This window comes from Cebidichthys violaceus, unplaced genomic scaffold, assembly GCF_023349555.1.
Source record: "Cebidichthys violaceus isolate CVI_PGR_0920_01 unplaced genomic scaffold, fCebVio1.0.p SCAF_2, whole genome shotgun sequence".
Lineage (NCBI taxonomy): Eukaryota > Metazoa > Chordata > Actinopteri > Perciformes > Stichaeidae > Cebidichthys > Cebidichthys violaceus.
In genome coordinates this window covers 19,657,780-19,685,721 of record NW_027176372.1, presented here as the reverse complement: position 1 = coordinate 19,685,721, position 27,942 = coordinate 19,657,780, and the positions used below count along the sequence as shown (strand labels likewise).

The following is a 27,942-nucleotide window of genomic DNA, read 5'->3' as shown; positions in this document are numbered from 1 at the left end:
ACATTTTTCAACATGCTATACTATGACTTTTTTTAATGACCTTTTTTGACTATATTATGACTTTTTGATATACTATATACTACGACTTATTCAGACTTTTTATGACAAACTATACTATAACTTTTTTCAACATGATATTCTACGACTTTTTAAATAACTTACACGTTATACTTACTTACTTTTTTATGATTATACTGTGATTTCTTAAATTATATTTTTAGACATACTATATTCAGATTTTTTTAAATTTAAATTTAAATACTATACCATGACTTTTTTTTCACCTTTCTTTGACAGTATAATATAGTATGAATAAGTCATACAAACATCCTTGTATATTGTTAAAAAAAAAAGTCTTAAAAACTGACACTACAGTCAAATTAATAACTAAGTCATAGTATAGTGTCATAAAAACCCTTAGAAAAAGACCATAAAAAAGTAAAAGTCATGGTATAATAAGGCATAAAGTCATAGTATAGCATATCATGACAACAAATCATAGTATGCCATAAACAAGTCATATAGTAAGTCATAAAAATGCACAACTTTTTTATGACATTTCATGGCATTAATTTGAACTGTGTGTATCACATTGTAATGTCCAGTGGTTTCCGTCGATGTGTGTGCTACTGTCAGCACGTTTCTGTATCTGGTCATGTTTTCTCTATTTGAAGCCATGTGTTAACAAACGTTTTCTAAAAAAAATTAAAATAAAAAAATACTTCTTTTGAAAGACAAATAATAATAAGACAATATTGTTTATTTACCAGACACATTGATCATGTAAAAAGAAGTGAAGTAAATTCAATGAAATACAGATAATCACAGTGCTGATACTTAACAATGTGATCATAAATTAAGAGTTCCATCAATGGTATAGTACTGTATACATAATGCAATGTAATAGGTTGATCAGAGCATTCAGATCTGACCACGTCATGGCATTTTAACACAGGAATCAGAAGTACAAGAGATCAGCTCAGATCTTAAGTCTGCAAAACCTTTAGAGCTTAAACTTATATCTTAAAATCTCCCGTCCCTTCTTGTATCGAATATCCTTCACATACATTCTTGCTTCTCGGTGACAGCTATCAAACACACCGTCTTCAAATACTTTCTACAAAGAAAGTTCAGCCACTAAGTTCAATATTAAAAAACTGGTCTTTGTTTCGTACTTTTTATTGTTAAGTTTTCCAAACAAATAGTCAGCAGTTATACTTCTTTTTTATACTTCACAGAAACAATACTGCCACACACGTAAAGCTTCTTCCAATGTGTCAGTTGTCTCTCCTGTTCTCCTCAGTGCAGAGATAAATCTTGAGCTGAAATTATTACTCAATTAATCAATTTGTCGACCACCAAAAAGTTAATTGTTAGCTATTCTTTAAAGCAAAAATGCCCAAAGTGTGCTAGTTCCAGCTTTTCGAATGTAAATATTTTCTGATAATAAATTGAATATTTGGGGGTTTTGGACTAAAATTACTAGCTTATACCAAATTCAAAAAGTTAGATGTTCAATATTTTCTGTCATCATATAGACCAAACAATCAAGAAAATGATCCAGAGATGAACCAATAATTAATAAAACTGGCCTAGATTCATCTTGTATCATTTAAAGTGTGGAATCTCTTAAGGTTTAAACTGCTCCAATATTATGGTACAATGAAAATAATCAAACAGCTGTAAACAATCTCAGGATCCTAAATTGCCTTTCCCACTCTTTGTCTTTAAACCCAACGGAGAAAATGCATATTGATTTTAATTGTGTCTGAATAATAAATAATCTCGGTCAGATTTCAGAGTCTGATACGAAGCTGTTGACACGCTAGAACTTCTACACAAGTATATTTCACAAACACTAACTCTGTCTTGCATACAACACAATCACTATTACAAACCCTCACTATCAGCTAACATCATTTAAGTACTAAGAATTAGCTTCACTTTCTCTCTCTCTCTCCCTCTTTCCTTTCTGTGGATGCTGCCCCCTCGAGCAATCTGTGACCAAAACAAAATAAAGTCTCCAGCCACATTAAATGCTGAAAAATCTCTGGCTCGGCTATATTCTTGCAGATAACGAGCCTGCCACAAACTACAAAGTTGCAAGGAAGAGGAGAAGATTAAAATATGTTTGTATCGAGGGACGAGGCAAAAGATGGCAGGAAGAGGGAGGACTCGGAGGAAGATCAGCTCTGGTGTGATTCGCAGGAGGAAGTGTTCAAGGTCACAGGCAGCATAATTAACACCAACCCCACTGCAACAAGGTTTTCAGTACACTTTCTAAAACTATGTACAATTCAACAATGGCTTTGCTTAGTTTTTTGTTTCACAAGGTTTAATTCAGTGGTTCCCAACCTTTCAGACCTGCCCCTTGACACTAAGCTATTTCATACGTCTACTGACTGTGACTAACCACTCACAGTCAGTAGACGTATGAAATATGTGTTCTCTGATTGTATAACCATTTACAAGAAAAAAAAAAAAAAAAGCACAATTTTGTAGTATTAGGTGTATGTGTATTATGCCTATCCTGGTAAAAGGAATCCTTGGACACACGTTTTATCTGATTTCATGCTGGGATTTAGATGAGTAGATCGATACGACTCTTGTGCGCTCTATGTAAGCTAAATATGCAGCTACAGCGAGCAGCTGGTTAGCTTAGCTTAGCATAAAGACTTGAAACAGGGGTAAGAAGCTAGCCTGGCTCTGTCTAAAGTTAAAACATGCATCTACCAGCACCTCAAAAGATCACAAATTTTTTTGTTCAATCCATAAAAAATTCAAGTCAATCAAATTTGATTTAGCATAATAATTAGTGGTCTTTCGAGGTGCCGTGTCCAGTCTTTATGCTAAGCTAAGCTAACCATCTCCTGGCTGTGGCTTCATATTTACTATACAGACATGAGAGAGGTATCGATCTTCTCATCCAACTCGCTGGAAGAAAGCAAATAAACTAGAGATTTCTCAAAATGTTAAACTATTCCTTAAATCATCTTGTGACCCCTAAGATTTATCTTCCAACCCCCAGGTTGGGAAACACTGGACTAATTGGTGTATAAACGTTGACATTTCTCATTTAACACTGTACCAGTGGTTAGAACGGATGTCAAGGGATTCTCTGATGGTCGACCTCAGTTGCCCTTGATGGTGCAACTGTTGTGATAAGGCACTGTTACTACCAGTGTCTACTATCATGAGAAGTCAGGCCTTTTCTCTCACTCACTGGATCTCTGGCTGAGCGTCTCCTGGATACAAGACTTTTACTGTACGTCAAGCAATTTCATCTGTTTCAGAGCACCGACGTCACAATACATCCTTGTTTTATAAAAATGGAAGGACAGGCGTTGGTCTGGATCACTTTAAAAAATAGATGCACGTAAGTAACAACAGTACTGAATGCAGCAATATCAGAATACAAGGTAGATTTTGACTTGCCTGGAAGGAGCCTTTAGGATATCTCAGCTAAGGAGTTGCACGTCTTCCCCTGCATGACATCATGTGAGCTCAAAGACTCAAAAGGTGTTATCACTTCTTTCCCCACATCAAAAAGCTGCTTGTCCAGCCTTCTCACGGTTTGCATAGGGCATGTAATGTGCACACAACAGAAAAGAAACTGTATGTATGAAGTTTTATACATGTCCAGAAGTAATATTGTCTTTGCCAGACACTTGCAAGGAATATATTTGAACTGGCCTCTTACAATTAATGTCATTATGCAATTTAAAATCAATTTTATCAGAGCGACCCACGGGTGACCTGTGGGGATGTCATACGCTTGGAGAGTTTTTTTTGTCTCTGCAGTTCTTCCAGCAGCTTCTCCCCCTGCGTGTCTTTTCCATGCAGTGTTCAGGAGACAGAGAGGAAGCTGCTGACTTTCCATTCAAAATCACTCCTCCTCCTGCAGGAGCAACTGTCAATCAAACAGCTCTGCAGCTACTGGTGGAGAGAGGAGGGAATGGGAGGAGCTGCCGCAGAAGCTCTGCTCTTCTGGTTGAATGTAGCGTGGGTGTCAGAGAACAACTGAGTCACCTGCACAGTAATCACACACTGATTATTAATGTTTCAGTTCCTGACCAGGCAGGATACTTGGGGAGTGGCTACGGCAAGAGCCACGCCCCTCATGCAGCTACTGGGCCTTGTCCTTGGCGAGGGTTGCTTCCGCATCAGTCTCGGGTGAAGCCAGGGGCGGGACCTTTGAAGCAAGAGGTAAATCCTCTTTGGGGGAGTCGCTCTTCTCTGCTGAAGCGGCGATGCTCGGCTTGGCATCATCAGGCGTGTGCTCGTTGGGGATGAGTGGAGCTGTGGTTTTCTGTAGGCGCAGGAGAAAGAGACGCTGACAAACTGAGCGGCAGCAAAGCATCACAGGAATAAATACATGCAAACGACAAGCATGACATAAAATCAGTTAATCAGAATGAGAAAGTAGCCAGTGGATGTTGCTAAAAAGGATCGTGGAGGCTGTGACACAACACCAAGTGGCTCAATAACGTTTGTGACATCAGCTGCACGTCATCTATAGCTTTTATATTCTAGATGAAAAAGAAGCACAAACACTGCTAATGATCTATTAGCCGTGTGTCTCAAGATGGATAATCAATGTCACTTCGATAAGAAATGTGTTTTCCACTTCCTCTCTCTCTCTCACACACACACACACACACACACACACACACACACACACACACACACACACACACACACACACACACACACACACACACACACACACACACACACACACACACACACACACACACACCTCGTTTCTTCTCTGTATTCGCTATTCTGTGCTTTGGAGCACTTTAGAGCCAGAGAGGTGCTTGGTAGGAGAGTTTACAGTATGTGTGTGTGTGTGTGTGTGTGTGTGTGTGTGTGTGTGTGTGCTCTCACTGTGGTTTGTGACACTGGGTTGCTGCTGCTGGAGGAGGAGGGTGCAGCAGACTTAGAAGAAACAGGCGAATCCTCCTGCATCAGTCCTCTTCTGTCCAAGACGCTGGAGAGCGAGACAAGACGATCAGTCACTAACTGCATCCTGCTCGTTATTCGCCAGGACGAAAGTGAAGGATAGGGGACAAATCTAAAAGTTTAATCTAACAAAGGCACTGATATAAAGCTCATTGATAACAGGAAGACAAGCACAAACCTAATACAGACAACATGACAATAATTCAAACAAAAAGGATGTTCGATTGTTAATCTGACAGAGCTACCTTGGGTACGTTGGCCCACAGAGCACCTCGCAGCAGTTCTTGATTAAGTTCTTGTGGCTGTACGGGTTCTGGACTCTGTTCTTTCCCGACCAGGATCCTTTAATCTGGGCAAAAACGAAATGTGCACAACATTCATCACCGGAGCAGCAAACCTTCCCAAAACACATCCCCCGATTTTCCCTGTGCTTATACTTTATTCAGAAGCATAGTTCCTTTTTTAGATGTTATTCCCACAGGCTTGGCTTTGACCTACTAAAAAGGATCTCGTCATGGATCTAATGATTCCTAGTTTAATGGGAACTCTATGTGCCGATGGGTGCTATCGAGCACAGCAAGATGACAACAACTTTAATAATTCATTGAAAAATTTGAGAATTAATACAAAGGGTTCCCCACGCAATGAATTAAGTCATTCCACATTGTACTGTACGTGTGATCTCAGTCTAACAGGAGGCACATTTTAACACCAAATGGAAAAATGTATCACGTTTTTAAAGAAAATATGTATAAGGAAATATTAGAATAGTCCAGACGGAATAAAATAGAATAGATAATACAATAGATGCTGCTCCTTGTAGTAAATATGCAAATACAACCGTATCATTTTTATCAAGGAGACAAATTTGATTTTAAGCAGAGTTACTGCTTATGTTATTGTTTCATAATTTGATTGTTTTGTTATATTACCGTTGATGTGAAAAACACCATAACCAATTACTCCATCGTAATTTCTTAAGTGCGAGATTGATTGCATGAAAAAACATGCAGCAGAAGAAAAAGTAGATCGATTGACATTTAAACTGACTGACCCTCCGGAGAGTCAAAGAAAGCAGCTTTTTTTTTTTTTAGTTGCGGTAGATATAGGTCAACAGTCTGGTACTTCAGTACTGCATGCCTACGTGTACCATCTGTGTGTGTGTGTGTGTGTGTGTGTGTGTGCGTGTGTGTGTGTGTGTGTGTGTGTGTGTGTGTGCAGGAGACACCGTTGACAGAGCATATGGTATCCTATGGGAGAGACCAGAGCAGCTATAACACTTAAGGTGCCTTCTCTTGTTCGCCTTTATTCCACCATTCCTATCTTCCCCTTTATTTATTTTTTCCTCCTCTCAGCCACTCCCCCTCCCCCCACCTCTCTGCCACAGCAGTATATCTGGGAGCATGCCCAGCCCCTGCAGGTATCGATGCATCTATTATTAGGCCAATCACAGATACGAAGCGGCCGGGCTGACAGCCATTGTTTCATCTCCTGAAGCAACATTACACTGTACTGTAGGTGCACATGGCAGCGCTTCATCACTGATTAAATAAAGAAAAAAAAATGAGGCCAGCTTTCCCACTGGAAAGAAAAAGGGGAATCATAAATGAATCATTACAACAAAGTACGAGTGCACTCTCTTGCTTTCAGCCATCTAGAACCTCCAACCACCACCATCACTGCTGCTCTCTGCTTCTCATCAGAGTCTCTGCAGTGAGATCTGGGCTAACAAAGCCTGCAAAGGTATACACACCGTTAACCCCAGCATACACAGACGACAGGATTTACTCCTTCCGTGGATTCATCCACCTGCATCACCACCACTCATCTTCTGCTTCACATCAGCCCCAATGTGTGCGTGTGTGGTGACTCAATAATGACTCAACGGTACTGCGATCAAGCAATCAATACTTCTTTTCCTCATTTAGCCTCACAAGCGTCTTCTAAATGTAGCTGTAGTCAGCAGGTCTGTTTTGTTCTTATTTCAGCTCGGTTCTATCGTTGTTTCTTTTCATTAAGCTCTTCTTTTATAGCAGCTCTTCATGCATATTTTTAGATCATTAGAGGACGTCTGAGCAGAGAGGAGTCCAAACCTAAACCAGCCAATTTGTCATATGGCTCACACTCTGAGCAGAATAAAAGTGTACCTGATGTATCGGCCACATTTGGTCTCAAATGGTCTTAAATAAATCGGTCAGTCCCTCTGTGTGATCCATTTTGCCCCCCTGCGAAGTCTTAATAAAAAGGAACAACAAACAAACGTGACATACTGTGTGTCTCTGTTTGAACTGCAGTTATAAAAAGATCTCCTAGATTCCGGTGAGATCTTGTTTTTCCACAATCTCTGTTTTCTTTTAACCGTTTCTGTATTTGCTTTACTGTTGTTTACAATATAATCGCCTCGTTTAACGAGCTACAGTTTACCAGCCCACCATCCTTCGGTGCTGGAAGAGGCCGAGCAGTTGTCAAGGAAACAGCTCTGTAGTCTTAAAAATTCTAGTGTTTACATCTCCGAGATGTATGTTTGTCTTTTCAGACACGTGAAGCCAGGCTGCCCGATCACAACATTTACACACATATTCCAGAGCACAACAAACTGTACTTTATCGTCATCGTGACTATTATAGTGTCAACAATCACTTATATTAATCAAAATCTAATTCTAAAACACATGTGAGGACTAGAGATGTATCTGTACTCTTTTATCTCATCTGTGATTGATCAAGACTTTGCTCTGACAGGAAGTTCATGGTACAAAAATAATGGTGCAGACTCAGCCGAGCAGCAATCAGCAGTGTCAAAAGTGTCTGAATATTTGGGTTTCAGTTCTCCCTGATTTACATTAACCACTTTCATGTTCCAGCAAATCGCTTAAAAAAAGACAGATCATATGGAAACAAGAAGCATTTCAGTGTTTCTAGCCAGATGTTAAAAAGGTGCATGTGTCTCTCTTTACATATACAGTTAGATAAACTGATTAAGTGCACATTTTGTTCTTTTTTCCTTTTTTTTCTGGGTTGGTTCAGGCGCATTATGTGTACATGCATTGTTGACGTTAAAAAAGTGTGATAAAAACATCTGGATTTTATCCGAACACTTGAAATGACAAGTGTAAATGAGAGTTCACTTGTGGTGGGAACTCATCATGAAACAAACTCAGCATGTTAAGTCTTTACAGATACCCATATTAAAAGGGCAAGACCAAGACAAATAAAGCCTATAAGAGTGCATGATTTAAAAAATGAATGCTACTGGAATACAATACTTTGCTAATAATCATCATCACAATCAAAGAAAACTAAATCAACCAAAGAATGAGTTACGAGTTATCCTGTTGGTCCAGGTGTTTACAAGTCTTGGTTCATTTGCATAAAGACAGCGTGACACCCAAACAAACTAGATGCAAAGTACAGCACTGTGCTTCAGGATGATTCAAATCTAAAACAAACGGAGTACACGACAGCATTAGTCATGCCGTAAGATGCACTTACGTCCTCATTGGTGGTCTGGTTGAGAGAGATCAGGTAGGTGTGGAAGCCGGTCAGTCCCACTACCGACCACAGGGTGAAGAAACACACCAAAACCTCCAGCACAGTGGACTCCAGTTAAGAAAACAGCAACAGATGTTTTCTGCCTGACACGTGGTCACTGATTAAACAGTGGACAGCAAGTGACGGCAGAACTGCAGACAATTATGCAACATGATTAAAGCCAGTGAAAGATCAAAAACAGGAGCTTTTTACTCTTTCTACAGTGCAAAGAGAAACTTCACTAATAATAATTGCAGTGTAGTGCTAGTTAGTCCAAGTATTATGATTACTTAGATATTTTGTTCAAACATGACCCTATTTAGCTGCATAGCTTACATAATTGCTCATATTTTAAATTGTTTTTTTTCTCTCGAGGAGAAATGTTTTTTAGGAAAAAGATTAACCTGCGTTTTAAACTTGTATAACGTTCAGGACCGGCTTTCACACAGTGGTGAAGAAGTGATCAGCTGTACTTCATGGCCTTAGAAGTGACACTTGGTTACTTGTGTAGCTATGTACTATTAGCTGGACATGCTAATGGCTGCAGCTTTTGCTGGAGCAGATAAACACTTTCTTTTACACTTTTGCTCTTGTGTTTTTGGTTTTGGAAGGGGACATGTTAAGATATCCATGCTTGATGGGCTTGCTGTGCCGGGTTACAGGTGATAAGATATTATTTTAGAATCACTGTTCGGGGAAGAGGATTAGGGAACGGTCATAGTCGGGGTGTGACACTTGAAAAGTACGTTTTTAAATATCTATTCTTGGAAAGCTGACAAACATGGCCCACACAGCGGCTGTTTTTTTGTAGTGTATACTGTGGTCAGAGCTTCAAAAGGATATGTTCCAGGTGTTTCCTTCAAAGTGTTCAAAAAGCCATTATCCACTGAACCTGTGAACAGAGCAACACAGAGAGAAGTTAAAGAAAAGACTTTCTAAAAATCCCACTTTCCCTTTTTATACCGAAAAGACAATTACTCCAATACTAAGACAACAAGCCCAGAGCTAATTATCCCGACTAGAAAAACACCGTTTCCTTGTCCCTTTGTCTTCTTTCTGTCTGCGTTAGGTAGAACAATGAAGCAGGAGGATGAGGATGAAGGAGGAATCATGTCAAGCTGTCAGTTGCTGTTGTGTGTCATGTCACGCTACAGGAAAAACCTGGTCTGAACTAGGTCATAGTTTCAGCACATGTACATATATTTGCATATAGAAGCTGCTGGTGCATTTGTGTCACAGGTCATCCTTCTTGTTTTTTCACATTCTTTTATCTATTCATGTACCAATCTCCTACAGGTTTGTCCGTTCAGTTTGGACAAACGACGGACGGGATACTCACGCATCACCACATGGACGATGTCGAAGGTGAAGATATAAATGGTGAGCAGGGAGAGCGACAGGGTGAACATGTAGAAGTATCGGTAGTTCCTCTTGCCCACACAGTTCCCTACCCATGGACAGTGGTGATCAAAACGGTCTGTGAAAAAGAGAAAAAGGTCACCATATAAATATGTCACTACCACAACAAGTTTCTTAGAAAACAGACACTTTTGGAAATCAGACAAGTGTTATAAATACATTGGTATTTTAGTCAAAGACTGCTTTGTGCGTCTACTTCTAAAACTTGTAGTCTAAATATAGGATCACTTCCTCTTTGCCTCTTCTCTTCTATAACTTGGAGGACAGCCAGATGAAAGCAAGGCAGGGTCCAACTGACAAAAGGGAGTGCAGTGTGCAGTGCAGTGTCTGCTGCACTACCTCGATGTAGTAAACGTCGAGGCAGAAATGCAAGACATAAAGCAACTCGTTGATAAAAAGGTCAAAGTAAATGGATTGTGTTTTTATCTACAGAGTAGAGAAGATTCAGTGCCGACTCTGGGTGTAAACATAAATACTTGGTAAAGAGTGTAGGAATCACTTAAGGAACCTTTTTATATAGTCAACCTAATATTGTTTTCGGCCACGCTAGCAACATAGCTCTAGAGATGGCAGCATCTGCCAGTTGATTGGTCCACTACTTTCATTCTAAACTAATCAATGGGTTGCCCTGTGATTTTTTACAGACATTTATTGTCTCCAGAAGATGAATCCTACGGACTCTGGTGATCCCACAACTTTCCATTTAGTGCCACCATCAGGTCAATATTTCAATGAATCCAATGCTATGGGTTCATGAACAAATGACTGGAAATCAAATGACTTTGGTGCAGCTTAGTCAATTTTAACATGCTAACATGCTAAACTAAGATGTTGAACATCAGGGTCGTATTGTGAGCATGTTAGCATGACAACGTTAGCATTGAGCTCAAAGCACCACCAAGCGCAGACTCACAAAGCTGCTAGCGTTCATGTTTATGTCATTTTAAGTGTCAAGTAAAAAAACAAGCAACAATCACAACCAAATCTTGGTGCTGATGCTCCGCCCGGTTGCAAATGTCCATGAAGGAGGAGTCTAAATTCATGCACTACCCAAGTAAGTACATAGTGTACTACATGGAAGTGTACTAACATAAGTATCCTAATTAAGACACAGCATTTCTATCCTTAACTAGTCGCCCCTCCCAGTTTTTAGATTGCATATAGAGTGCAGCCGGACATCCTCTAGGCTGTTCACTCAATATGGACGTTAAAACCCTCACATTAAAGCTGGAAGCTCTGTACTAGCTAGGTAATGAAAATAAATAAAAATGTGTCCATTTGAAAAAATAATGTGATGTGTACAGCAATTCAGAGGTCTGGAGCCAGATGAGCACCTCACCCCATAGTTACTGTTTTATTTTAACTCCAGTGTGCTGCATTCAGAGCAGAGTGTCCAAATACTTACAGGCTGTATGGTACATCAGACATCTGATAACATGTTAACCAGAGAAGGCTCCGGGTATAAACAAATACAATTTGTGAAGCAGTTTGGCTGGTTTTTTTTTTATGATGCTGCAGATCCTGTGAGAGACTTTAACCACTATAAACAATGTCAGGTTGAGGAGGAGAAGATATGACTGCAGTAAAAGAGGGATTTAGGCATGCTGCTGTGATGCTTGGACTATGTGTGTGTGTGTGTGTGTGTGTGTGTGTGTGTGTGTGTGTGTGTGTGTGTGTGTGTGTGTGTCTACAGCAGGTGGACACAGATGAACCAGTGTTCACAATGACTTAGCGCTTATTCCCTCACTGAGCCTCCACTGTCTCCTCTCATATCGCCTATGAGTCTACACTCCCTTCAGACGCATTCCTCAATCATCAGAAGCCAAATCACTGCCATCCTGCAGGGCTGAGAGATGACACACACACACACACACACACACACACACACACACACACACACACACACACACACACACACACACACACACACACACACACACACACACACACACACACACACACACTTCAAACCGCCTTCAAAACTCAAAGCATATTCCATAAAGAACACTCCCTGTGAAGTTTTTGGCTCATTTGATTCAGTTTTCTAAAACTTTTGCACCCAACATTAATTTATAATGCTGTGAATTCAAATTATTTTTAATTATTGTGACAATTGAACGCAGAGGTAATTAAGATCGAGGCTTCGGTAATAATCATCGCGTCAGCATGCTATTTTTCCCCACAAATCATTACTCACCTTTCTATTTACGAAAAAAAACTGAAATAAAGCGATTTCAATGAGCCGTCTTCTCACTTTGTAAAGCCTTTGACGGTAGATCAGAGGACATTTCTTACCGACGCAGTTGTCACAGATGCTGCAGTGAGACGCTCGAGGTGGTCGGAAGATCTTGCAGGTGTAGCAGTACTTGAGTTTGACGATCTGGTTGTTGATCTGAACATTGCGGATTCGAGGTGGGGGTCGCTGCCCTGCGGGGACGTTCCCATTGGCAGCCTCTGTGGAAACAACAACAACAACATTCATTAGTAGGTGTTGGAAATCTTGATCACACGATGAATTATTATAAAAAGGTGTTATCGAATCCCAATCTAATACAACAACAGTCACACAAACTATGCCGTCAATCACAAATAATGAACATTATGAGCTGGTAATGTACAGTTCTTAAACAGGCTGTGAGAAATGTGAGATTCAGTGACAAGAAAAAAAATAGGACGTAAATCTTCTCAGCTAAACCTTGAGGGTGTCAGTGAACGACAACATTGACTCGATTCAGTATTGATGATGGTGGATTTATGTGTAATCACTGGTGAGCAGTTATGTATTTGTAACACTGTAACACGATATCCTGCTAACCTTCCTAACACTGAAATATCTCTTAGGTGAGATGGTTTTGGAGACCGGCTAACGACCAGAGGGCTGCTGGCTGGAATCTCCCAAGAGAGTAACTGTTTAGGAGAAATCTACCATTAACATGCTGCATTAGGAAGGCGTGAACGTGGAGTTAATGGAAAAGAGCGGCTATGCTCATTTGACTTTCTGGAGTAACATACAAGAAATGTAGTATTTGTGGAAATTTCATTCTGTGAATGCACATTCTCTATTATGTAAAACAAAACAGGTCCTGCATAGATAAATCAGTGAACTACCATGCTTACAAGCTTGAATCAAAACCATCCATAATACATCTAGACATAAAGATTGACAAATGTTCTTCATCCGACAGCACAAAACTGCTCGGCATTATTATTCTACTAAATGTAGGATTAGTGGCTTTCAGGATAAACCGGCCGAGAATAAATGAATGAGTCATCATTCCCGTGGGTAGCAAAGCTGTGTCTGCTAGTGGCATTAGGTATTCCAAGAGGATGCCTCTCCTCCTATTAGCATCCCCCCCTCGGGAACTGTGGCTAACAGGCTGAGGGGGACAGAGCATCGAGGCAGCGGCGGCTTCATCAACATGCCTGCCTCAGCCTCAGAATGGGATCCACACCTGCTCCCTTGTCTGGTTGTTTTTTTCCGTTAGCACGCCCACACCCATAACAGCAAGCAGCTACCCTAACACGTTAAAAAACATACTGTATGAGAGCCACAAGTGTGGGATGGAAGCTGTTAAACTAAGTGCTTCATTTAGGCTGCTTCAGTGCATATTCTTCACATGGTAATGTGACCCATTTTAGCATTTAAGTGATGAATTTCTTGCTATTTTGAGAAATGTGTTTAGTGGAATGTAAAACATTTCCTCCCCAAAAAAAAGATATAACCATTGCCATTAGGTGACTGCAGTGCTGTAGTGGATCTGAGCACACATATTTAGCATATTCATTTACTCCCCTAAATCGACTATCTTTGGGTTGTTGACCCAAAGAGGAAATTCGAAGAGATCACCTGGTTCTCTAGGGACTTGAGATGATGATAATTAAAAGACTTAACGATCAGGATAAAAAAAAAAAAAAAAAGAATCAACACATTTATCAATAAGGAAAATAATCATCTCTATTGCAGCTCTATTCACATACATAATTCCAAATGAGATGTCCTCATACAAGCTACACGCGAGAGCTGTACAGGTCATCACAGCCACTCAGAGCAGAGAGCCATTGTCATCCTGTGAGCGGTATGAGTCACAGAATGACGAGAGCAGCGCTGGCTGCCAGCTAGCCCGTATTCTCAGAGGAGCGACCGCCTCAGCCTTGCTTTTACAGCCCTCCTCTGTCATGAGCTGAGACCAGTCTCCACCCATGCCTCTCGACTGGAGCGAGAGAGCGCGAGCGATGGCTGAAGGACACTGTGAATCTTTAACAGAGACAAAGAGTGAACATTGAACAGCCACACAGGCAGACGGGGAGGAAGGAGGCCTCCAGCTTATTCCTCCAGATAAAAAAAAAAAAATTCATCTAAGACAACAAGGCTTGTTTATTTTTTGTTTGCAAAGGCTTTGTTGCCGTTATGATGCAGCGTATAGTTTGTTTTGTGTAATAAAACAACAGGATCCCTTGTAATGAATGTGTGTTAGACTGAGCTCCGTGTTCACGGGTGAGCACACCCAACCTTCAGCAACATAAAGAATAACAAGCATGAATAAACCAACAGGACTGAGGCTGTCTGCTCACTGCTTAACCAGCATATATACTGAAGTATTTATGCCTCTAAAATACTTTCACTTTTGAGCTACTTCCACCTAACTTTGAAGTCATTTTATACAAAGAGAACAACCCAGATGATGATGATGATGATGATGATGATGATGTAACCGCACGTGAACTGTAATAATCGTTTGTCCTGTTGGACATTTGAATGGATGTAGATAAGGGTTTGTGCTTCGTGGCATTATCAGCACTGATTGTGCATAATGGACACTTCAAGGTGAGGAGCTGGACTGCAATCACACAGGATTTGAGAACACACGCTACTTAAAATCTGGCAACAATCTGCAGTGGATCACAAGGTTGCTACTGGGCTTTTTCATCTATTAACAGCAATACATTGGTATTATCATACACAAATGTTGTGCTAACAAACATTCAAATTCACACAGCCATTGTAGTATATTTCTATTTCTATAAATAAATCAAAATATTTCATTCAAAATTACATGACTTTGTTTATAAATATTCCATTTGATATAATGGTGTAGCCATAAATAATGTCATGGATTTGAATGTTTCCCTAAATACAAATAACAGGGCAGCAAAAACAATAACACAACATTGACATATTATCACCTTTCGAGATGATGTGGCAAACTTGTTAGCAAACAGTGGCTTGTTTACACATCCAGCAGTTACGGAGCAACATTATCACGTTTCTGACTACCTGATGAATGTAAGTCTAACAGTCACTGCTACTTAGCTCTGGTTTTTGGACTCCACTAACTCTTGAGAAAAATATCTCTGACTGCTGCTAAATGCTCCACCATGTTCACCAGCTAGTCTCTAACTGTGTCTGTCTGCTGTTTGATGCTGGGCAGGTGTACAGAACACAGTCGCAGGTGTACACTTAAAACAAAAACACCGTGAGAGCGACCCAAAACACTGAAGCTGCAGCCTGACAGCTACGCAATGAGCTGAAACCCACTGGAGATGCAGATTATAATTCTCTCTGTAGGCATGGTCATTTGATACATTGTATTTCTAATAATATTGATTATAGCAGCTTTAAGATATGTCTTCCTCAACAACGCACTGACAACACAGAATGTGATGCCGTCACACAGTGTGGGTTAAATGTGTGGAAAACTAGTAAAGGGGATCCTTAAAGGACACAAACTCTTATTTCGTTAACGTTCTTTTACTATGAGTGATAAGATTCTAAATGTACACATTGTTTTCTGACAACGTTAGAATAGTTATTGTAATTAATTAATAATGTAATTTTTAGTTGTTATTAGGTACGCTGACCGACTTACCAATTTCCATCTCGATGAATGTGGCTTCCTCCGGAAGAGCCCGTGGCAGCACCCCGGGGTCACTGAAGCTGGTCCTCAACAACATGGCAATGACAAAGAGGAAGATCAGGGCAGCGAAAACTGGGATGGCAGGAGACAGATGGACTGCCAGGTAGGGACATCTGTAGGAAAACGAAGACAGAAAGAAGATAAAGAGCCAATCTAAAAGCAGGAAAAGTTTCTCAGAAAGGTGAAGAGGGGAAAGCAGGGGGGGTTTTTTCCATCAAGTGATAAGCTGTCGAAGATGTTACTCTGTCTGGCTTTATTATGGTATAAAACAGAACCATCAGTGAAAATCTTTTGTGTCTTGCTTTGTTATTATTTCCATAACTGATCAATCAGGTATTTGTTGTTTGTGTTGCAGCTTCTCCAATGTGAGCATTTGCTGCTTTGTTTTATGTCGCTGTTGACAAAATATGAAATTTTGGACTGTTGGTTGAACATTGGATTTAAAATGTTCAAATATTTAACATCTTATAGACTAAACGATTAATAATTGCAATGATAAATTGAAGCCTGGATTGCCAGCCTTAAAGATCTCACACCAAAAGAAATACTCTGAATTAGAGTATTTCATATTTTGCATCATAACTACACATGACTGCAGAAGTGGGAGAGCCCTCTCTAAACGAGCATGCGCGGAGAGGGCATCACGCGACATCGCGCATATTCTGAAGCGATGTCCTGAGCAGAAGGTCGTGAACCGCGTGAGCCGCCCTTTCTCCGGACCGTGCAGAAGTCATGGCCGTGACTAAACAACACAATGCCAACACTTCCCCTCACCTTCTGGAGGAAACATTAGCATAAATCCGTTTGCCGTGGCCATTGAGATTAGAAGGCCTGCTGCTCAGAGCGATAACAGATGTGAGCTGCAGTGCAAAGTGCTGCGACAGAGCAGAGCAGCAGCAGCAAAGGCTTCTGCATGAAGTTATTAATAGTTAAACTGTGCGGCCTCATCTCCCTCCCAAGTGGCCGGGATCATATATTCATAATGCAACACTAATGTTGCACTACAGGGTAGCAAGGTATTGTGCCATATCCTGTACAAGACTAACTTCTGCACTGCATGTCATGCATAAAGCCTGCACACACAGATGACACACACACACACACACACACACACACAGATGACACACACTCCGCTTCATTAGATGGACATTTAGACCTTTTTGTTTCAGTAAATTATTCAGTAGAGCTAAAACAATTCTTCAATTAATCAATTAGTGGATTGACAAAACATAAGTCTGTAGCTAATTTCGAGATCAATTGATTGTTGAAATCGTTTTTCAATCCCATAAATGATACGTCTCCAGCACCTCAAATGTCCGAAATGTCTGCTTTCCTTTGTCTTAAATGATAACAAATTGAAGATTGTTGGGGTTTGGACAGAACGAGTCATTGTGGACACTATTCACAATTTTACAGACCAAATGATTTACTGATTACTCAAGAACATAATCAACAGATTAATATACAAAGATATAATGATTAGGAGCAATCTTAAGTAAAACTAGAAAGGATTTCAAAAGGACTTTTATACAAAAAACAAATAGTACACAAGGTGCATTTGCATGGAACATAATATCCCATATGGACAGCAGCCATTTATGTGTATCACATATCAGCCAAAACACTGCAGATATAGTTACATAAATGAGTATGACCTGTGAATTATTCTGGCTGGCCAAAAACTACTTGAAAGCAGCAGTACTGCATGAGGATGTTTTTATTACTGTGTGAATGTTTCTGGTTCAGTTGGGATTTGTTTTACCAGACTTTACTCTTGTAGCCATTTTCTTTATTTCAATTCAAATCTCTTGGGGTACAGCGCCGACACGACAAAAAAAAGAGGACTATCTGTCCAAATACTTAAATACTGCTCTGTACATAATAGTAGCTGAGACTATTAGTCATTTAAATGAATCAGCAACTATTTGTGATTAATTATATAGCACTCAAGTTGCTTTCATCTTCTTAAAAGAGAGGATTTGTTACTTCCCTCCATTTTATAGCATTATTAAATTGATTATCTTTGAGTTTTGGACCCTGACAATCATCTCCTTCTTAATCATTTATGGCGCCATCCATAATAGTCTTCTTCTTCTCTGGGTGGCATTTCATTCATTGTCACCACACACACACACACACACACACACACACACACACACACACAGCTAAAAGAAAGTTTAAAAATAATGTAGCTGAGTAAACAATTGTCAGTCAGCACAACACAGCGCAGAACAAAGTCCACCTGTTTAGTCGCACCTGTTCCTATAGCTAGATACACCCATTCAGGTACGTCAGCATACCTGTGGACTGATAACACACACACACACGCACACGCACACACACACACACACACACACACACACACACACACAGTCTGCAGTGCCTTCTTTCACAGTCTTGGAAACTAGGAGCAGAAATCAAATCAATAGAAATTTCCACTGGACCAGGCCTGTGAAGTATGTTTGGCCCATTTGTTAGAGCGGAGAGCAGCCAGAGGATTCAGACCGAGGAGAGGAAGTCTGCCGATGAAGTGTAATTCCCGTAATGATGACTGGTAGGTTCGGAGGCACACTCAATCATCGCTTCCCATTAAGCTCTGCACGTCCTTCCTGGACGTGACTGCTTCCCTTTGCTGTCGAGGAGCAGGTTGGTGCTTGGGCTCGTGACGCTGTTTGTTCATCAGTCACCACAGAGGCAGCAGAAAAAAAAAAATGGATTTAATCAATCAGGCTCTGTGTCCATGTGGGGAAAATGTTTTCATCAGAGAGGCGATCAATCAGACCTGCATGTCACATAGACATTCCCCTCTCTTTCTGAAACTTTGAGGCTCACAGTAAAGTAGTTCCCGTGGTGTAAAGTAACAAAGTACATTTACTCAAGTGCCCCAGCTACAGCATTAAAATGCTACTTAATGTTAAAGGGGAATCCATCAAAGTCTGTTCACAGGCGTTGGGGAGAACTACTGCATATGTGAAAAGACAAAATTGCGGGGGAGCTGTACGAAATCTGATAAATTGCCTCAAGTGTCAGCGTCGGTTGGGGCTGAAGACTAAGAGTGTTCCAAGACCCAAACTATCATAGCACCATACCAGAAACAGGTGGAATATATAGTATTTAAAATGCTGTATGCCAAATATACCAGTATGTCCTACTGCATTTGGTAACATTTTGTAGTGTGAAAGTCAGCATGCTTTTCTGGTTATTGTGACCCACAATCCTCTGCACAAGATACGTCACATCGACTGAGAGGTGACAGCCTGATGACAGCTTATTGACAGAAGTCGCAAAGACAGATGACAGTTCAAAGCACTACGTAATGACAAAGTAGTATGTCCTAATCATATGCATACCGAATACAACAATATGTACTTTGTAAAAGGCCGCTGCAGTACGTACTGAAAGTGTAAACAAAAAGTATCCGATTTGGAACGCAGCATAAAATCTGGGGATGTGGAGTTATAAAGAAGAGGCCTCATCAGACCTCCGTAGAACTAAAGGCTAGAAGCTACATTAGCTCTAGCACAACACAACCAAATCTTAGACTGTCTGCAGTCAAAATGCATTGTGGGTAATGCAACGCCAGTTTTTGGTAAGGAAGAAGAATGTGTAAAATAAAAAAGACATTTCGAGAGATGAGATGTCTACTGTAACGGGTTTTTTTAGACTGGATTTAAAACTACATTACAATTCAGCCTACCAGAGTTATGCAAATGAAGTGTTTCACAAGTGTCACATTATTATTAAAGGTTTGGCCATTAGGCCCTGATGTTTATGTATATTAAAAATGTATGTTTTATAGTTTAATGATGGGACCCCATTAGCTGACAAAACCTGCAATCAGCTGGTCATAAATTACAATAATCACATTAATATAGAGATATTACATGATAGATAGCAATAAGGGCATACAGTACTGCAGATTCTGCATAGAAAGTGTGTGTGTGTGTGTGTGTGTGTGTGTGTGTGTGTGTGTGTGTGTGTGTGTGTGTGTGTGTGTGTGTGTGTGTGTGTGTGTGTGTGTGTGTGTCGGGCATTAGATGCATTAGGGTGCGTCTACTGCAGACTTTGATCCAGAGGATTTCTCCTCTTAACTCGGTACGACACAAGCTCAAAGATGAGAGGAAGTGAGGATATCGCTGAATTAAAATCACTTCAACTTCTCAGCATTAAAAGCACTGAACCCAGGATTAATACGTCACCGTGTCTCGCCTAAGGGACTCAGGACATTTTACCTTTGTGGAACATTTCAAGCCCTCCCTTTATTGATACTTAACAGCTGTAAGCTGTAGCAGATCCGAATGGATCATAGTAGTACAGATGAGTATGCACTTGCTGTGCAGACAGATCCACAGTGGGCCTCAGTAACCGCCCTCTGTCACATAAACGTCTGCAGACTGTGACTCTGCCCGTTTCTACAGCGCTGCTAAAAAAAAACACAAAAGCTCACAAACTCTACTTGCCCTCTTCCTCCTTCCCAAACAGTAAGTAAACCACTATATTACCCAACTTGGTAAATATTCTGAGTAGAGGTTCGTTTCGTTTTCAAGTCCCTCTGCAGGAGAAATTTGACAACTTTTGCTCTTTTCCACAGATCGTAATCGTGCCTCTCCAGTTTGTCCCTCTAACATTACAATTGAGTCGCAGAGCCTAGCATCCTTTTTCCGAAGAGTACATATGTGGTGAGGTTGTTTAACAACCAGAATCCTTGAGGTCTTTTTGGATTTACTGTACTGTATTTCGTACGTACTGACTAACCACTGTACTTGTATTGTACTGCATTTCGAAAAGCAGGAAGCCCTTCACGCAATGACAGATGTCATTACTGGCTAACATCACATGCTTGCTGGCACTGGATGGAATGCATCTTCGTTACTGTCTACAACAAAATGACGTATTCCTTCTGGAAATTTAGAAAAGCTCTGTGCTCTGCGACTTACCCAAACACAGAGTCAGATGTGCTCTGAACCCAGTGGTGAGCAAATTGTCGTGCCTGAGAGGGCCTTCAGATTTATCTTCTGACCTTTTGGCGGGGGCCGATCCCTTCGTTGGGAACCACTGGACTACACCACCAAACTGTAGATAAAGTACTTCAAATAAGCTCCACCTTGACCTGGTACTTAAAAATCTATTTTAGTGTGCAAGAGATACATCCAGATGGTTTAAAGAGTATTTGAGGAATCTGGAAATATCTTCAGAACAGCAGGTGTTAGACAACCTTTCAGGTATTTTTTTTTTTTTAATGCTTAATTCTGTGACTTGAATGTAAAAAGGTAAAACATGAGAAGGCTCTCATTGTACCATGAACATCTGAAGAGGAAAACTCTTTGAAATCCTAATGCAATATATGAGGGAATTAAAAAAAAGAGAGGCTACACTAAAGCTCCAGAGGGTGCAATCTATTGTCCAGTTTAAATCAGTCTTCCTTGTTATGCAACACTAAACCACCATATGAGAGAGAGATGACTATGAGAGCCAGGATCAAGGTCCTGTTACCAGGATTAAAGCCAGGATTACAGATGTTGCGTCATAGAATATTCACTAAGTGAAATGAAGAATAATGATAAATCTGATGATTTGATTTTATCTACATGAAAAACAATACTGGTGATTTAACAGCATGATTAAAGATGCAGTCATATCTGTACATTTCCTTCAGGAGAGCATCTATTCCAAGCAAAATAGATGAAGACTAAGTGAGGAAACATGTAAAGTATCACTGTATTGCACAGGATGTGGCCAAAACTATCACTTTGCCTTCCACAGAAAAGCAGCCCCTCTCATCCTGCCAGAGCATCCAGCAAACAAAGCCTGTAGATCCCGGTTACTGTAAATGGCGCATGTACTCTGAATAGGGCGTAAATCATGTTATTGCTCATTTAGCAAGGGCCTGGCAACCGATTGCCGATTGGCTAACGGGGAGACAGGGTGGGGTTAGATGCTGAGGGAGACACAGGGGACGGTTACAAGATCTCCTCAGAATGCCAGCCGCTCACTCTGCACTTCTGCTGAATACATCTTAACGTTTTATGAGGCCGACTAGCTCACGGGTGTCTCAGTCGGACACACTGAACGTAACACATGCAAGCATGTAGAGAGAGTATAAATGCGTAGGCAAAGAGAAGGACTCAGTCGCATTACATGCACATATGCTTCCCTGGCCCCGTAGCCCAGCATCCTGGGGTGGACGGACAGATGACACACCGTCCTTGTGTTCCAGTTTCTTGTTCCTTCATCCAAGCTCCATAGGTGGCGATCAACATGCATACAAACCAGTGAGCATCAAACTGTGAGGAAGTCTTTTGCCTATTAAATAGAAAATATAAATATGTAAAATGCCATTTTAAAATGAGATCAGTGGATATTAAATGGGCAGAAAGCCAACAGGGTAAGGACACACCGTCCTAAAATGAATTCTGCCAGTAAAGGGAAAAACAGGCTGGGCCCACATCCCCACTGAATAATTTGTTTAGTTGTTCCTAATGGGTCTTTCCATTTGTGTATTCGGCTGCTCGTTTCCGCAATTTAGCACAAATTAAAGCACAGAGAGGTCTCCCTGCACGGGGGTGCCGATGGCTGGTGATAAAAGTGAGATGTCGGCTCGGCTGGTGGTGGACGTGAGCCAACCCACGCCGGGACACTGCCCTCTCTGTTCTCCCACCAATGCCCCGCTGCAGCTCACGGTGCAACTTTAAAGCCAGCATGCGAGGGCCGAATCCTCCGAAACAAGGAAACTACGCTACAAAAGAGAGTATGTGATGTCAGAATGATGAACTGCAGCTAAGAGCACCAGAATTAACCCAGACAAAAAGCTTTGTTTCTTAAAATTAGCTTAGAACAATGCAGAGCCCTGCATTTTGTGTGCAGTAGACTCATATAGTTTTAAATCAATGCCAAGCCTTTTTACAAATTGATTTTTTTTCATAAATTATGGCCTCTGCATGGGGTTTTGGAACAGTAATGATATCATAAACCATATGAGCTGGAGCTGTTATTAGTCCATTTACTGACTGGTTGCTATATTTTGATAACCGATTGTTTCCCTCATCTTTAGCACAAGATGAGCGAAACAACAACTCAAAGCTGATGGTGATGGGAACGGCGTTAGGTTTGTGGGTATTTAGCCATAAACCAAAGTAGCTATTTTGACAGATGGTGGCGCTAGACGAAAAGTCACCAGAGTGAGTATAATTCATTCTGAAGCGGGGCATGAAGGTCTGTACTAAATCTATTTAATAGTTGTTAAGATATACATTTCTAAAAATGCCAAACGCTCACTGCTTCTTTGTCATATATGAGGGTATACTGAATATCTGTGCTCTGAAAAAACAAGTCATTTGAATCGATCACCTGGGAGATCATAATGGGCATTTCTCACTATTTTCTGACATGAACAGAAACAAAAACAGATTAATCTAGTGAGTCAGAGAATAAAGGCACATCAATGGGTCGATTATCTGAAAACATTCCATTCTACAATATTCATAGCAAGAAGAACTAGACTTATAGTTGCAATGCTTCTATTAAACATAGCTGCCAATGGGCAGTTTGAGAATGCATTAAAGCTCAGAGTCTTGTGCAGAGGGCTATTACTCTGTCAGAGGTTTCAATCAGATACGTATCAACATGCTGTGTAATGGCGAGTTGGAAAATCACCCCCATGTTGTCCGGGCCGAATCTCCGTGTTAATATTACCACCCCCCCCCCCCCCCCCCCCCCCCCCCCCCTGTGAGAGATAATGATGTTCAACTGTAATATGAACATATACTAACAACCCTCCAGCCATTAGTCACCACAATGCCTCCTCTGGGCTCTGGATGTTCAGTGCGAGAGAACTCTCTCTCTCTCTCTCTCTCTCTCTCTCTCTCTCTCTCTCTCTCTCTCTCTCTCTCTCTCTCTCTCTCTCTCTCTCTCTCTCTCTCTCTCTCTCTCTCTCTCTCTCTCTCTCTCTCTCTCTCTCTCTCTCAGAGCCGGATAACAGCTCTTTCTGTCCGGACTCAAAATGAATGCAGGAGGCCATTAAAGTGCAGAGCAGACAGAGATGGGAAGGGCCAGCCACTATACGAGAGAAGCTGCTTTTCTTCTCTGATGTGCCGCAAATCCATTTGGTCCGATATGCATACACGCCCACAGTCAAGAGGGGTTACTGTGTTACAGAGCTAAATCATTGTTCCTGATTCGTCAGTTAAAACTGGTGAGAAAAGAGAGAAGAATGAGGAAACAAGTGGGACAAAGACAGAAAATGAATGGAGATGAAAATGAGAAGCAGCACTGCTTCACAATCATCATTCAAACTCGTGTTCCTCACTTTAAAAACGAAGCTCTGTGCAGCTTTAGCTGACAGGACTTGGGTTCACAAGCTGCATCGGAGCCAGTGTTCGCACACCACTAATGAGTCCACTGGGTCTGAGCGAGTAGTGGTTTGAGACAGAAACGCAGAGGCAACAAAAAAAAGAAGAAGGCAGCTTTCCCTACTTAAACCAGAGGAACAGCTGAACAGCTACAGGGCTATTAAATATTTAACACCTGAGTATGCGGTCCATCATAAACCTTCTCTCTGTCAGGGACTGGATTTTGAGCCAAAATGGATCCACAGTGTGTCTGGGAGCTTATCGAGACGGAAATTTCTAGCTTGTTACAAATGAAGGTATGGGGCACTCAGGTAGCTCACCTGGTGGAACCGGTCCTCCACGTACCAAGGATGAGTCCAGATAAGACACCGATCCAACTAATCGCATTACATTTAAGTACATTTTAGAAGCTTCAAAATGTCCAATACTCATTTAAAACTATTGCATATCAAATATATGCAATACGAATTATTGAGATGAGACTGTCATTATTTTTTTCATACAAAAATACCAAATATTTGCTTGTTCAAGCTTATTAAATGTATGACACTAAAACAAGGGCTTTCAATGCACCACTTTGTGTTTTGGGAAAGGAGATTATTTTTCATTTTATTGTCAAAAATTATTAAATCAGGAAATGATAGACGGATCAATCCATAATGAAAATAATCGTTAGTTGCAGCCCTATACTAAAAATATGACTATTAATCTACATTACTATGATTTAACTACTAATCGTTTGGTCAGTTCTTAGAGGTGACGTCTTGTTTTATTTTTTTGTCCCAAATATATTGTTTACGATCACAGAGGACAAAGGAAACCAGAACATATTCACACGTGAGAAGCTGTAATCAGAAAATGTTGATATTCTTTCTCACAAAATGACAGGAAATAAACCAAATATCAAAATGTCTTTCAACTGATTTCTGTCAATCGACTTATTGATTTATCGACTGATAGTTGCAGCTTTAAAGTTGGGTAAGGTTTACTCACTACAACATACTGCCAGCTACTCCAGAAACATTGGGGGTTTTTAGGGGAGAGGCAGCCTCAAAGTGACTCGTGAGCTCTTTCTGGAGCAAATCATAAATCATAATGTCATTAGGAGTGAGTGACTTACTCGAAAGCGAAGAAGAGAGCGCAGGTCCCCATGATGAGGAACAGGGTCAGGTAGAAGACTCCCTTCTGTCGGGCCATCATCACCCGTCCGTCGCAGCAGAAGGTGTTTTTCCCCGGAAGCTTCTCCCATTTTCGCACCTTTCGCGTTATCATCACCGCCGACATGGTGTCCTTCTTTGGGTGGATGTCAGCTTGTTATACTGTGAAACGATTCCCACAATAAAGATGATGCGTCTCACAAACACCGTTCAGTCAACGTGACACAGTCCAGAAAACAAAACAGACGACTTACTCAGTGATATTAAAGATTTCTGCACGAGGCGGTGGCTATTAATAAGCATTTCCTTTTGGTTCAAAGTGTCGCAGTCACATCGTTGTTTTCTAATCCATTACTATTTCCAGTTTCCCGTCTTCACTGCAGCGTGTCATTCCCACAGCGAAGCTCCCACGCTGCTCAAAACAACGACAATCTCAATCCTCTCACCAGCCAATATTAACATGTAATAAAAAATGTATATTAATTAGAAAATCATCCAAATGCTTGTGTCATATGTTTCCCAGCAGAAGGTAGAGAATCCAGCCGCGGCTGTTGCATTGGGAGCACGGACCTTGACCGATTGACATTCATATCATCTCGGAAAAATTCATAAACGATCGTTCAGGCGTTCACAGACATTAGACTGTGACCGGGCTGCTGGAAGGTGTCCGTGTGCCTTCATTAATAAAAAAAATAAAAACCCTTCAGGAATAAGAGATAACCGCCTGTTTGGACGCAAACATGTCAGGCTGTTTGATGCTTCTTTTTTCTTCTTCTCCCCGCAGGATGCCAGCTCTCGGTTTTAGTCAATGGCAGCAGGAAACACGCCTAGATTGAAATATCTAATCTTAAAGGGGCAGGACAGGTAAAACTAGAAGGAACAAAGGACACCGATGAAGGTCCTGCATGGATCACATTAATATGCTGAAGCGCTCGCCTGTGGTATTGCCCGAGGGAGATCACTGTGAAGGAGTGCATTCATGAAGATAATTAGTTAAAGACACCAGATGCATTAATCCCTCAAGTGTTGCTTCATGGCTCCAGAGAGCAGAAGGTAAACACTGCAGAGCTCCTCGGAGCTTTTTACTTTTCACTGAAACCACTAAAGAGATAAGATGTGTTCACTTTCAAATCCATGCATAACATATTGATTGTGTTTCATATCCAGCATTCAACTATTCAACAGAGTAGTCAGTAATTTTGCTCCTGGTTTATTTGTTGATCTCAGCAAAGATAGTTTTGGATATTCATTCCCAAAAAATGTTCCTTATATTCCTTGCAATAATGTTAAAACATAAGGGCTAATTCTTATTTGATACTATGCTAAAATGGCATTTTCACTTCTGAATTGTTTAAAGCAAGTTTCCATGTGTGAAACACGTCATCTACAGACGAAAGCATGAAAAAATATAAAAAAAGTGAAGTGAAAATATTTACTTGCTCAATTTTATCTTCAATATTATTAATGATGATACAATTCTGATATGTTTGTAAAAAGCCATGAAAGGCTTGGGTTAAAACCTAAAATATTGATTGATATCAAAATCGACTTATCGTACGATACATCGACATGACCTCAATCATTTTTGCTGACCTTGATGTTGCTTGTTGTGTTTACGTGTTTGGAACGTAACAATGTCACCAACGTTTTAGTCAACATGTTGCTACAATAAACCAACATTGAACATATTGTTACAGAGCCTGACAGTGTGGTTGTGTTGTTACATTTCATTTATTTAGAACATTTTTATATATATTTTTTTAATTAAAATGTCTAGATATTCTTAAGAATTAAAAGTCCATTGCTCTTTTAAAGGGTGTACTTGCCTTATTATGCCATTATATGATCATTAAATAAAGAATAAATATAATTCTTAATTCTTAATAATAATAATAATAATAATATCTTTTCTTACAATTATTGCTGTGACACTATATCGAACGAGAACATTGGTTACTGCTACAGGCCTACAGAGGGTTATCATTACTGATCTTATATTGTTGATATCTATATTCTTAAACAGTCCCTTTTGTTTTGTCTCATTCAGAAGCCACAGTCACCAAATAATCAGGATTTATCTCAGCCTCCGCCTCTTTGATTCTTTGTAACTATAAACTCTGCATGAGAATATCATTTAAAGTCTGTGTAGTTATGGATTCTTGGCTATAAAAACTATGATATTTACACTGACTAAGCACTGACGAAGCACTGACGAGCAGTATAATAGCCTCTGCTGAGTTCTTAAAGACATTGAAAGTGATATTATCATTGTTCAATATTGTCTCAGCTCAGTTATACAGCTCATTTAGCCTCCCTGTGGCTACACAGAGGCCAGAGGACAGCTGACACACAGGGAAAGGCTGGACCACAAATGACCCGGAGAGTGCACTAAACATCCCTCACTCTCAGTGTGTCATGAAGTTATGGACCAGAGGTAGGAGAAGATACTGCCCGTCTCCGTTACTCAGGATCTGTTTTTGATCCACTCCAGAGGAGAACATTATCAATACAAGACCTGCCAGACGCTCCTCTGACCAGTCTGCTGTACTCAGCAGAGTGTTTTTAATGTGGTGCCACTTTTCATTACATAAGGAGAGATCAGGGAGGA

At 40.6% G+C, this 27,942-nt stretch overlaps 1 protein-coding gene across 2 annotated transcripts; it reads right to left on the bottom strand.

The window, feature by feature from the left end:
* Window positions 1-739: 739 nt before the first annotated feature.
* zdhhc9 (zinc finger DHHC-type palmitoyltransferase 9) lies at window positions 740-26,121 on the bottom strand. Of its 2 annotated transcripts, XM_068715077.1 has the most exons (10): window positions 25,589-26,121; window positions 25,298-25,496; window positions 15,782-15,942; window positions 12,210-12,368; window positions 9,835-9,972; window positions 9,341-9,387; window positions 8,457-8,561; window positions 5,211-5,314; window positions 4,891-4,993; window positions 740-4,309 (listed from the first exon to the last, which is right to left on the bottom strand). In XM_068715077.1, the coding sequence occupies exons 2-10, from the start codon at window positions 25,459-25,461 to the stop codon at window positions 4,127-4,129; spliced, it is 1,164 nt and encodes a 387-aa protein (XP_068571178.1). In that variant the 5' UTR covers window positions 25,462-25,496; window positions 25,589-26,121; the 3' UTR covers window positions 740-4,126. The 2 variants fall into 2 exon arrangements, with proteins under 2 accessions (XP_068571178.1, XP_068571179.1); XM_068715078.1 differs by having other exon boundaries at window positions 25,298-26,121.
* Window positions 26,122-27,942: the final 1,821 nt, after the last annotated feature.

Excerpts from the sequence above, each read along its gene's own strand:
- zdhhc9 (XM_068715078.1), bottom strand. The coding sequence starts at position 25,461 with ATGTCGGCGGTGATGATAACGCGAAAGGTGCGAAAATGGGAGAAGCTT. Across the intron at positions 15,943-25,297 it reads GCTCTCTTCTTCGCTTTCGA|ATGTCCCTACCTGGCAGTCC; the intron begins GTAAGTCACTCA and ends GTTTTCCTACAG. Across the intron at positions 12,369-15,781 it reads ATTCATCGAGATGGAAATTG|AGGCTGCCAATGGGAACGTC; the intron begins GTAAGTCGGTCA and ends TTGTTTCCACAG.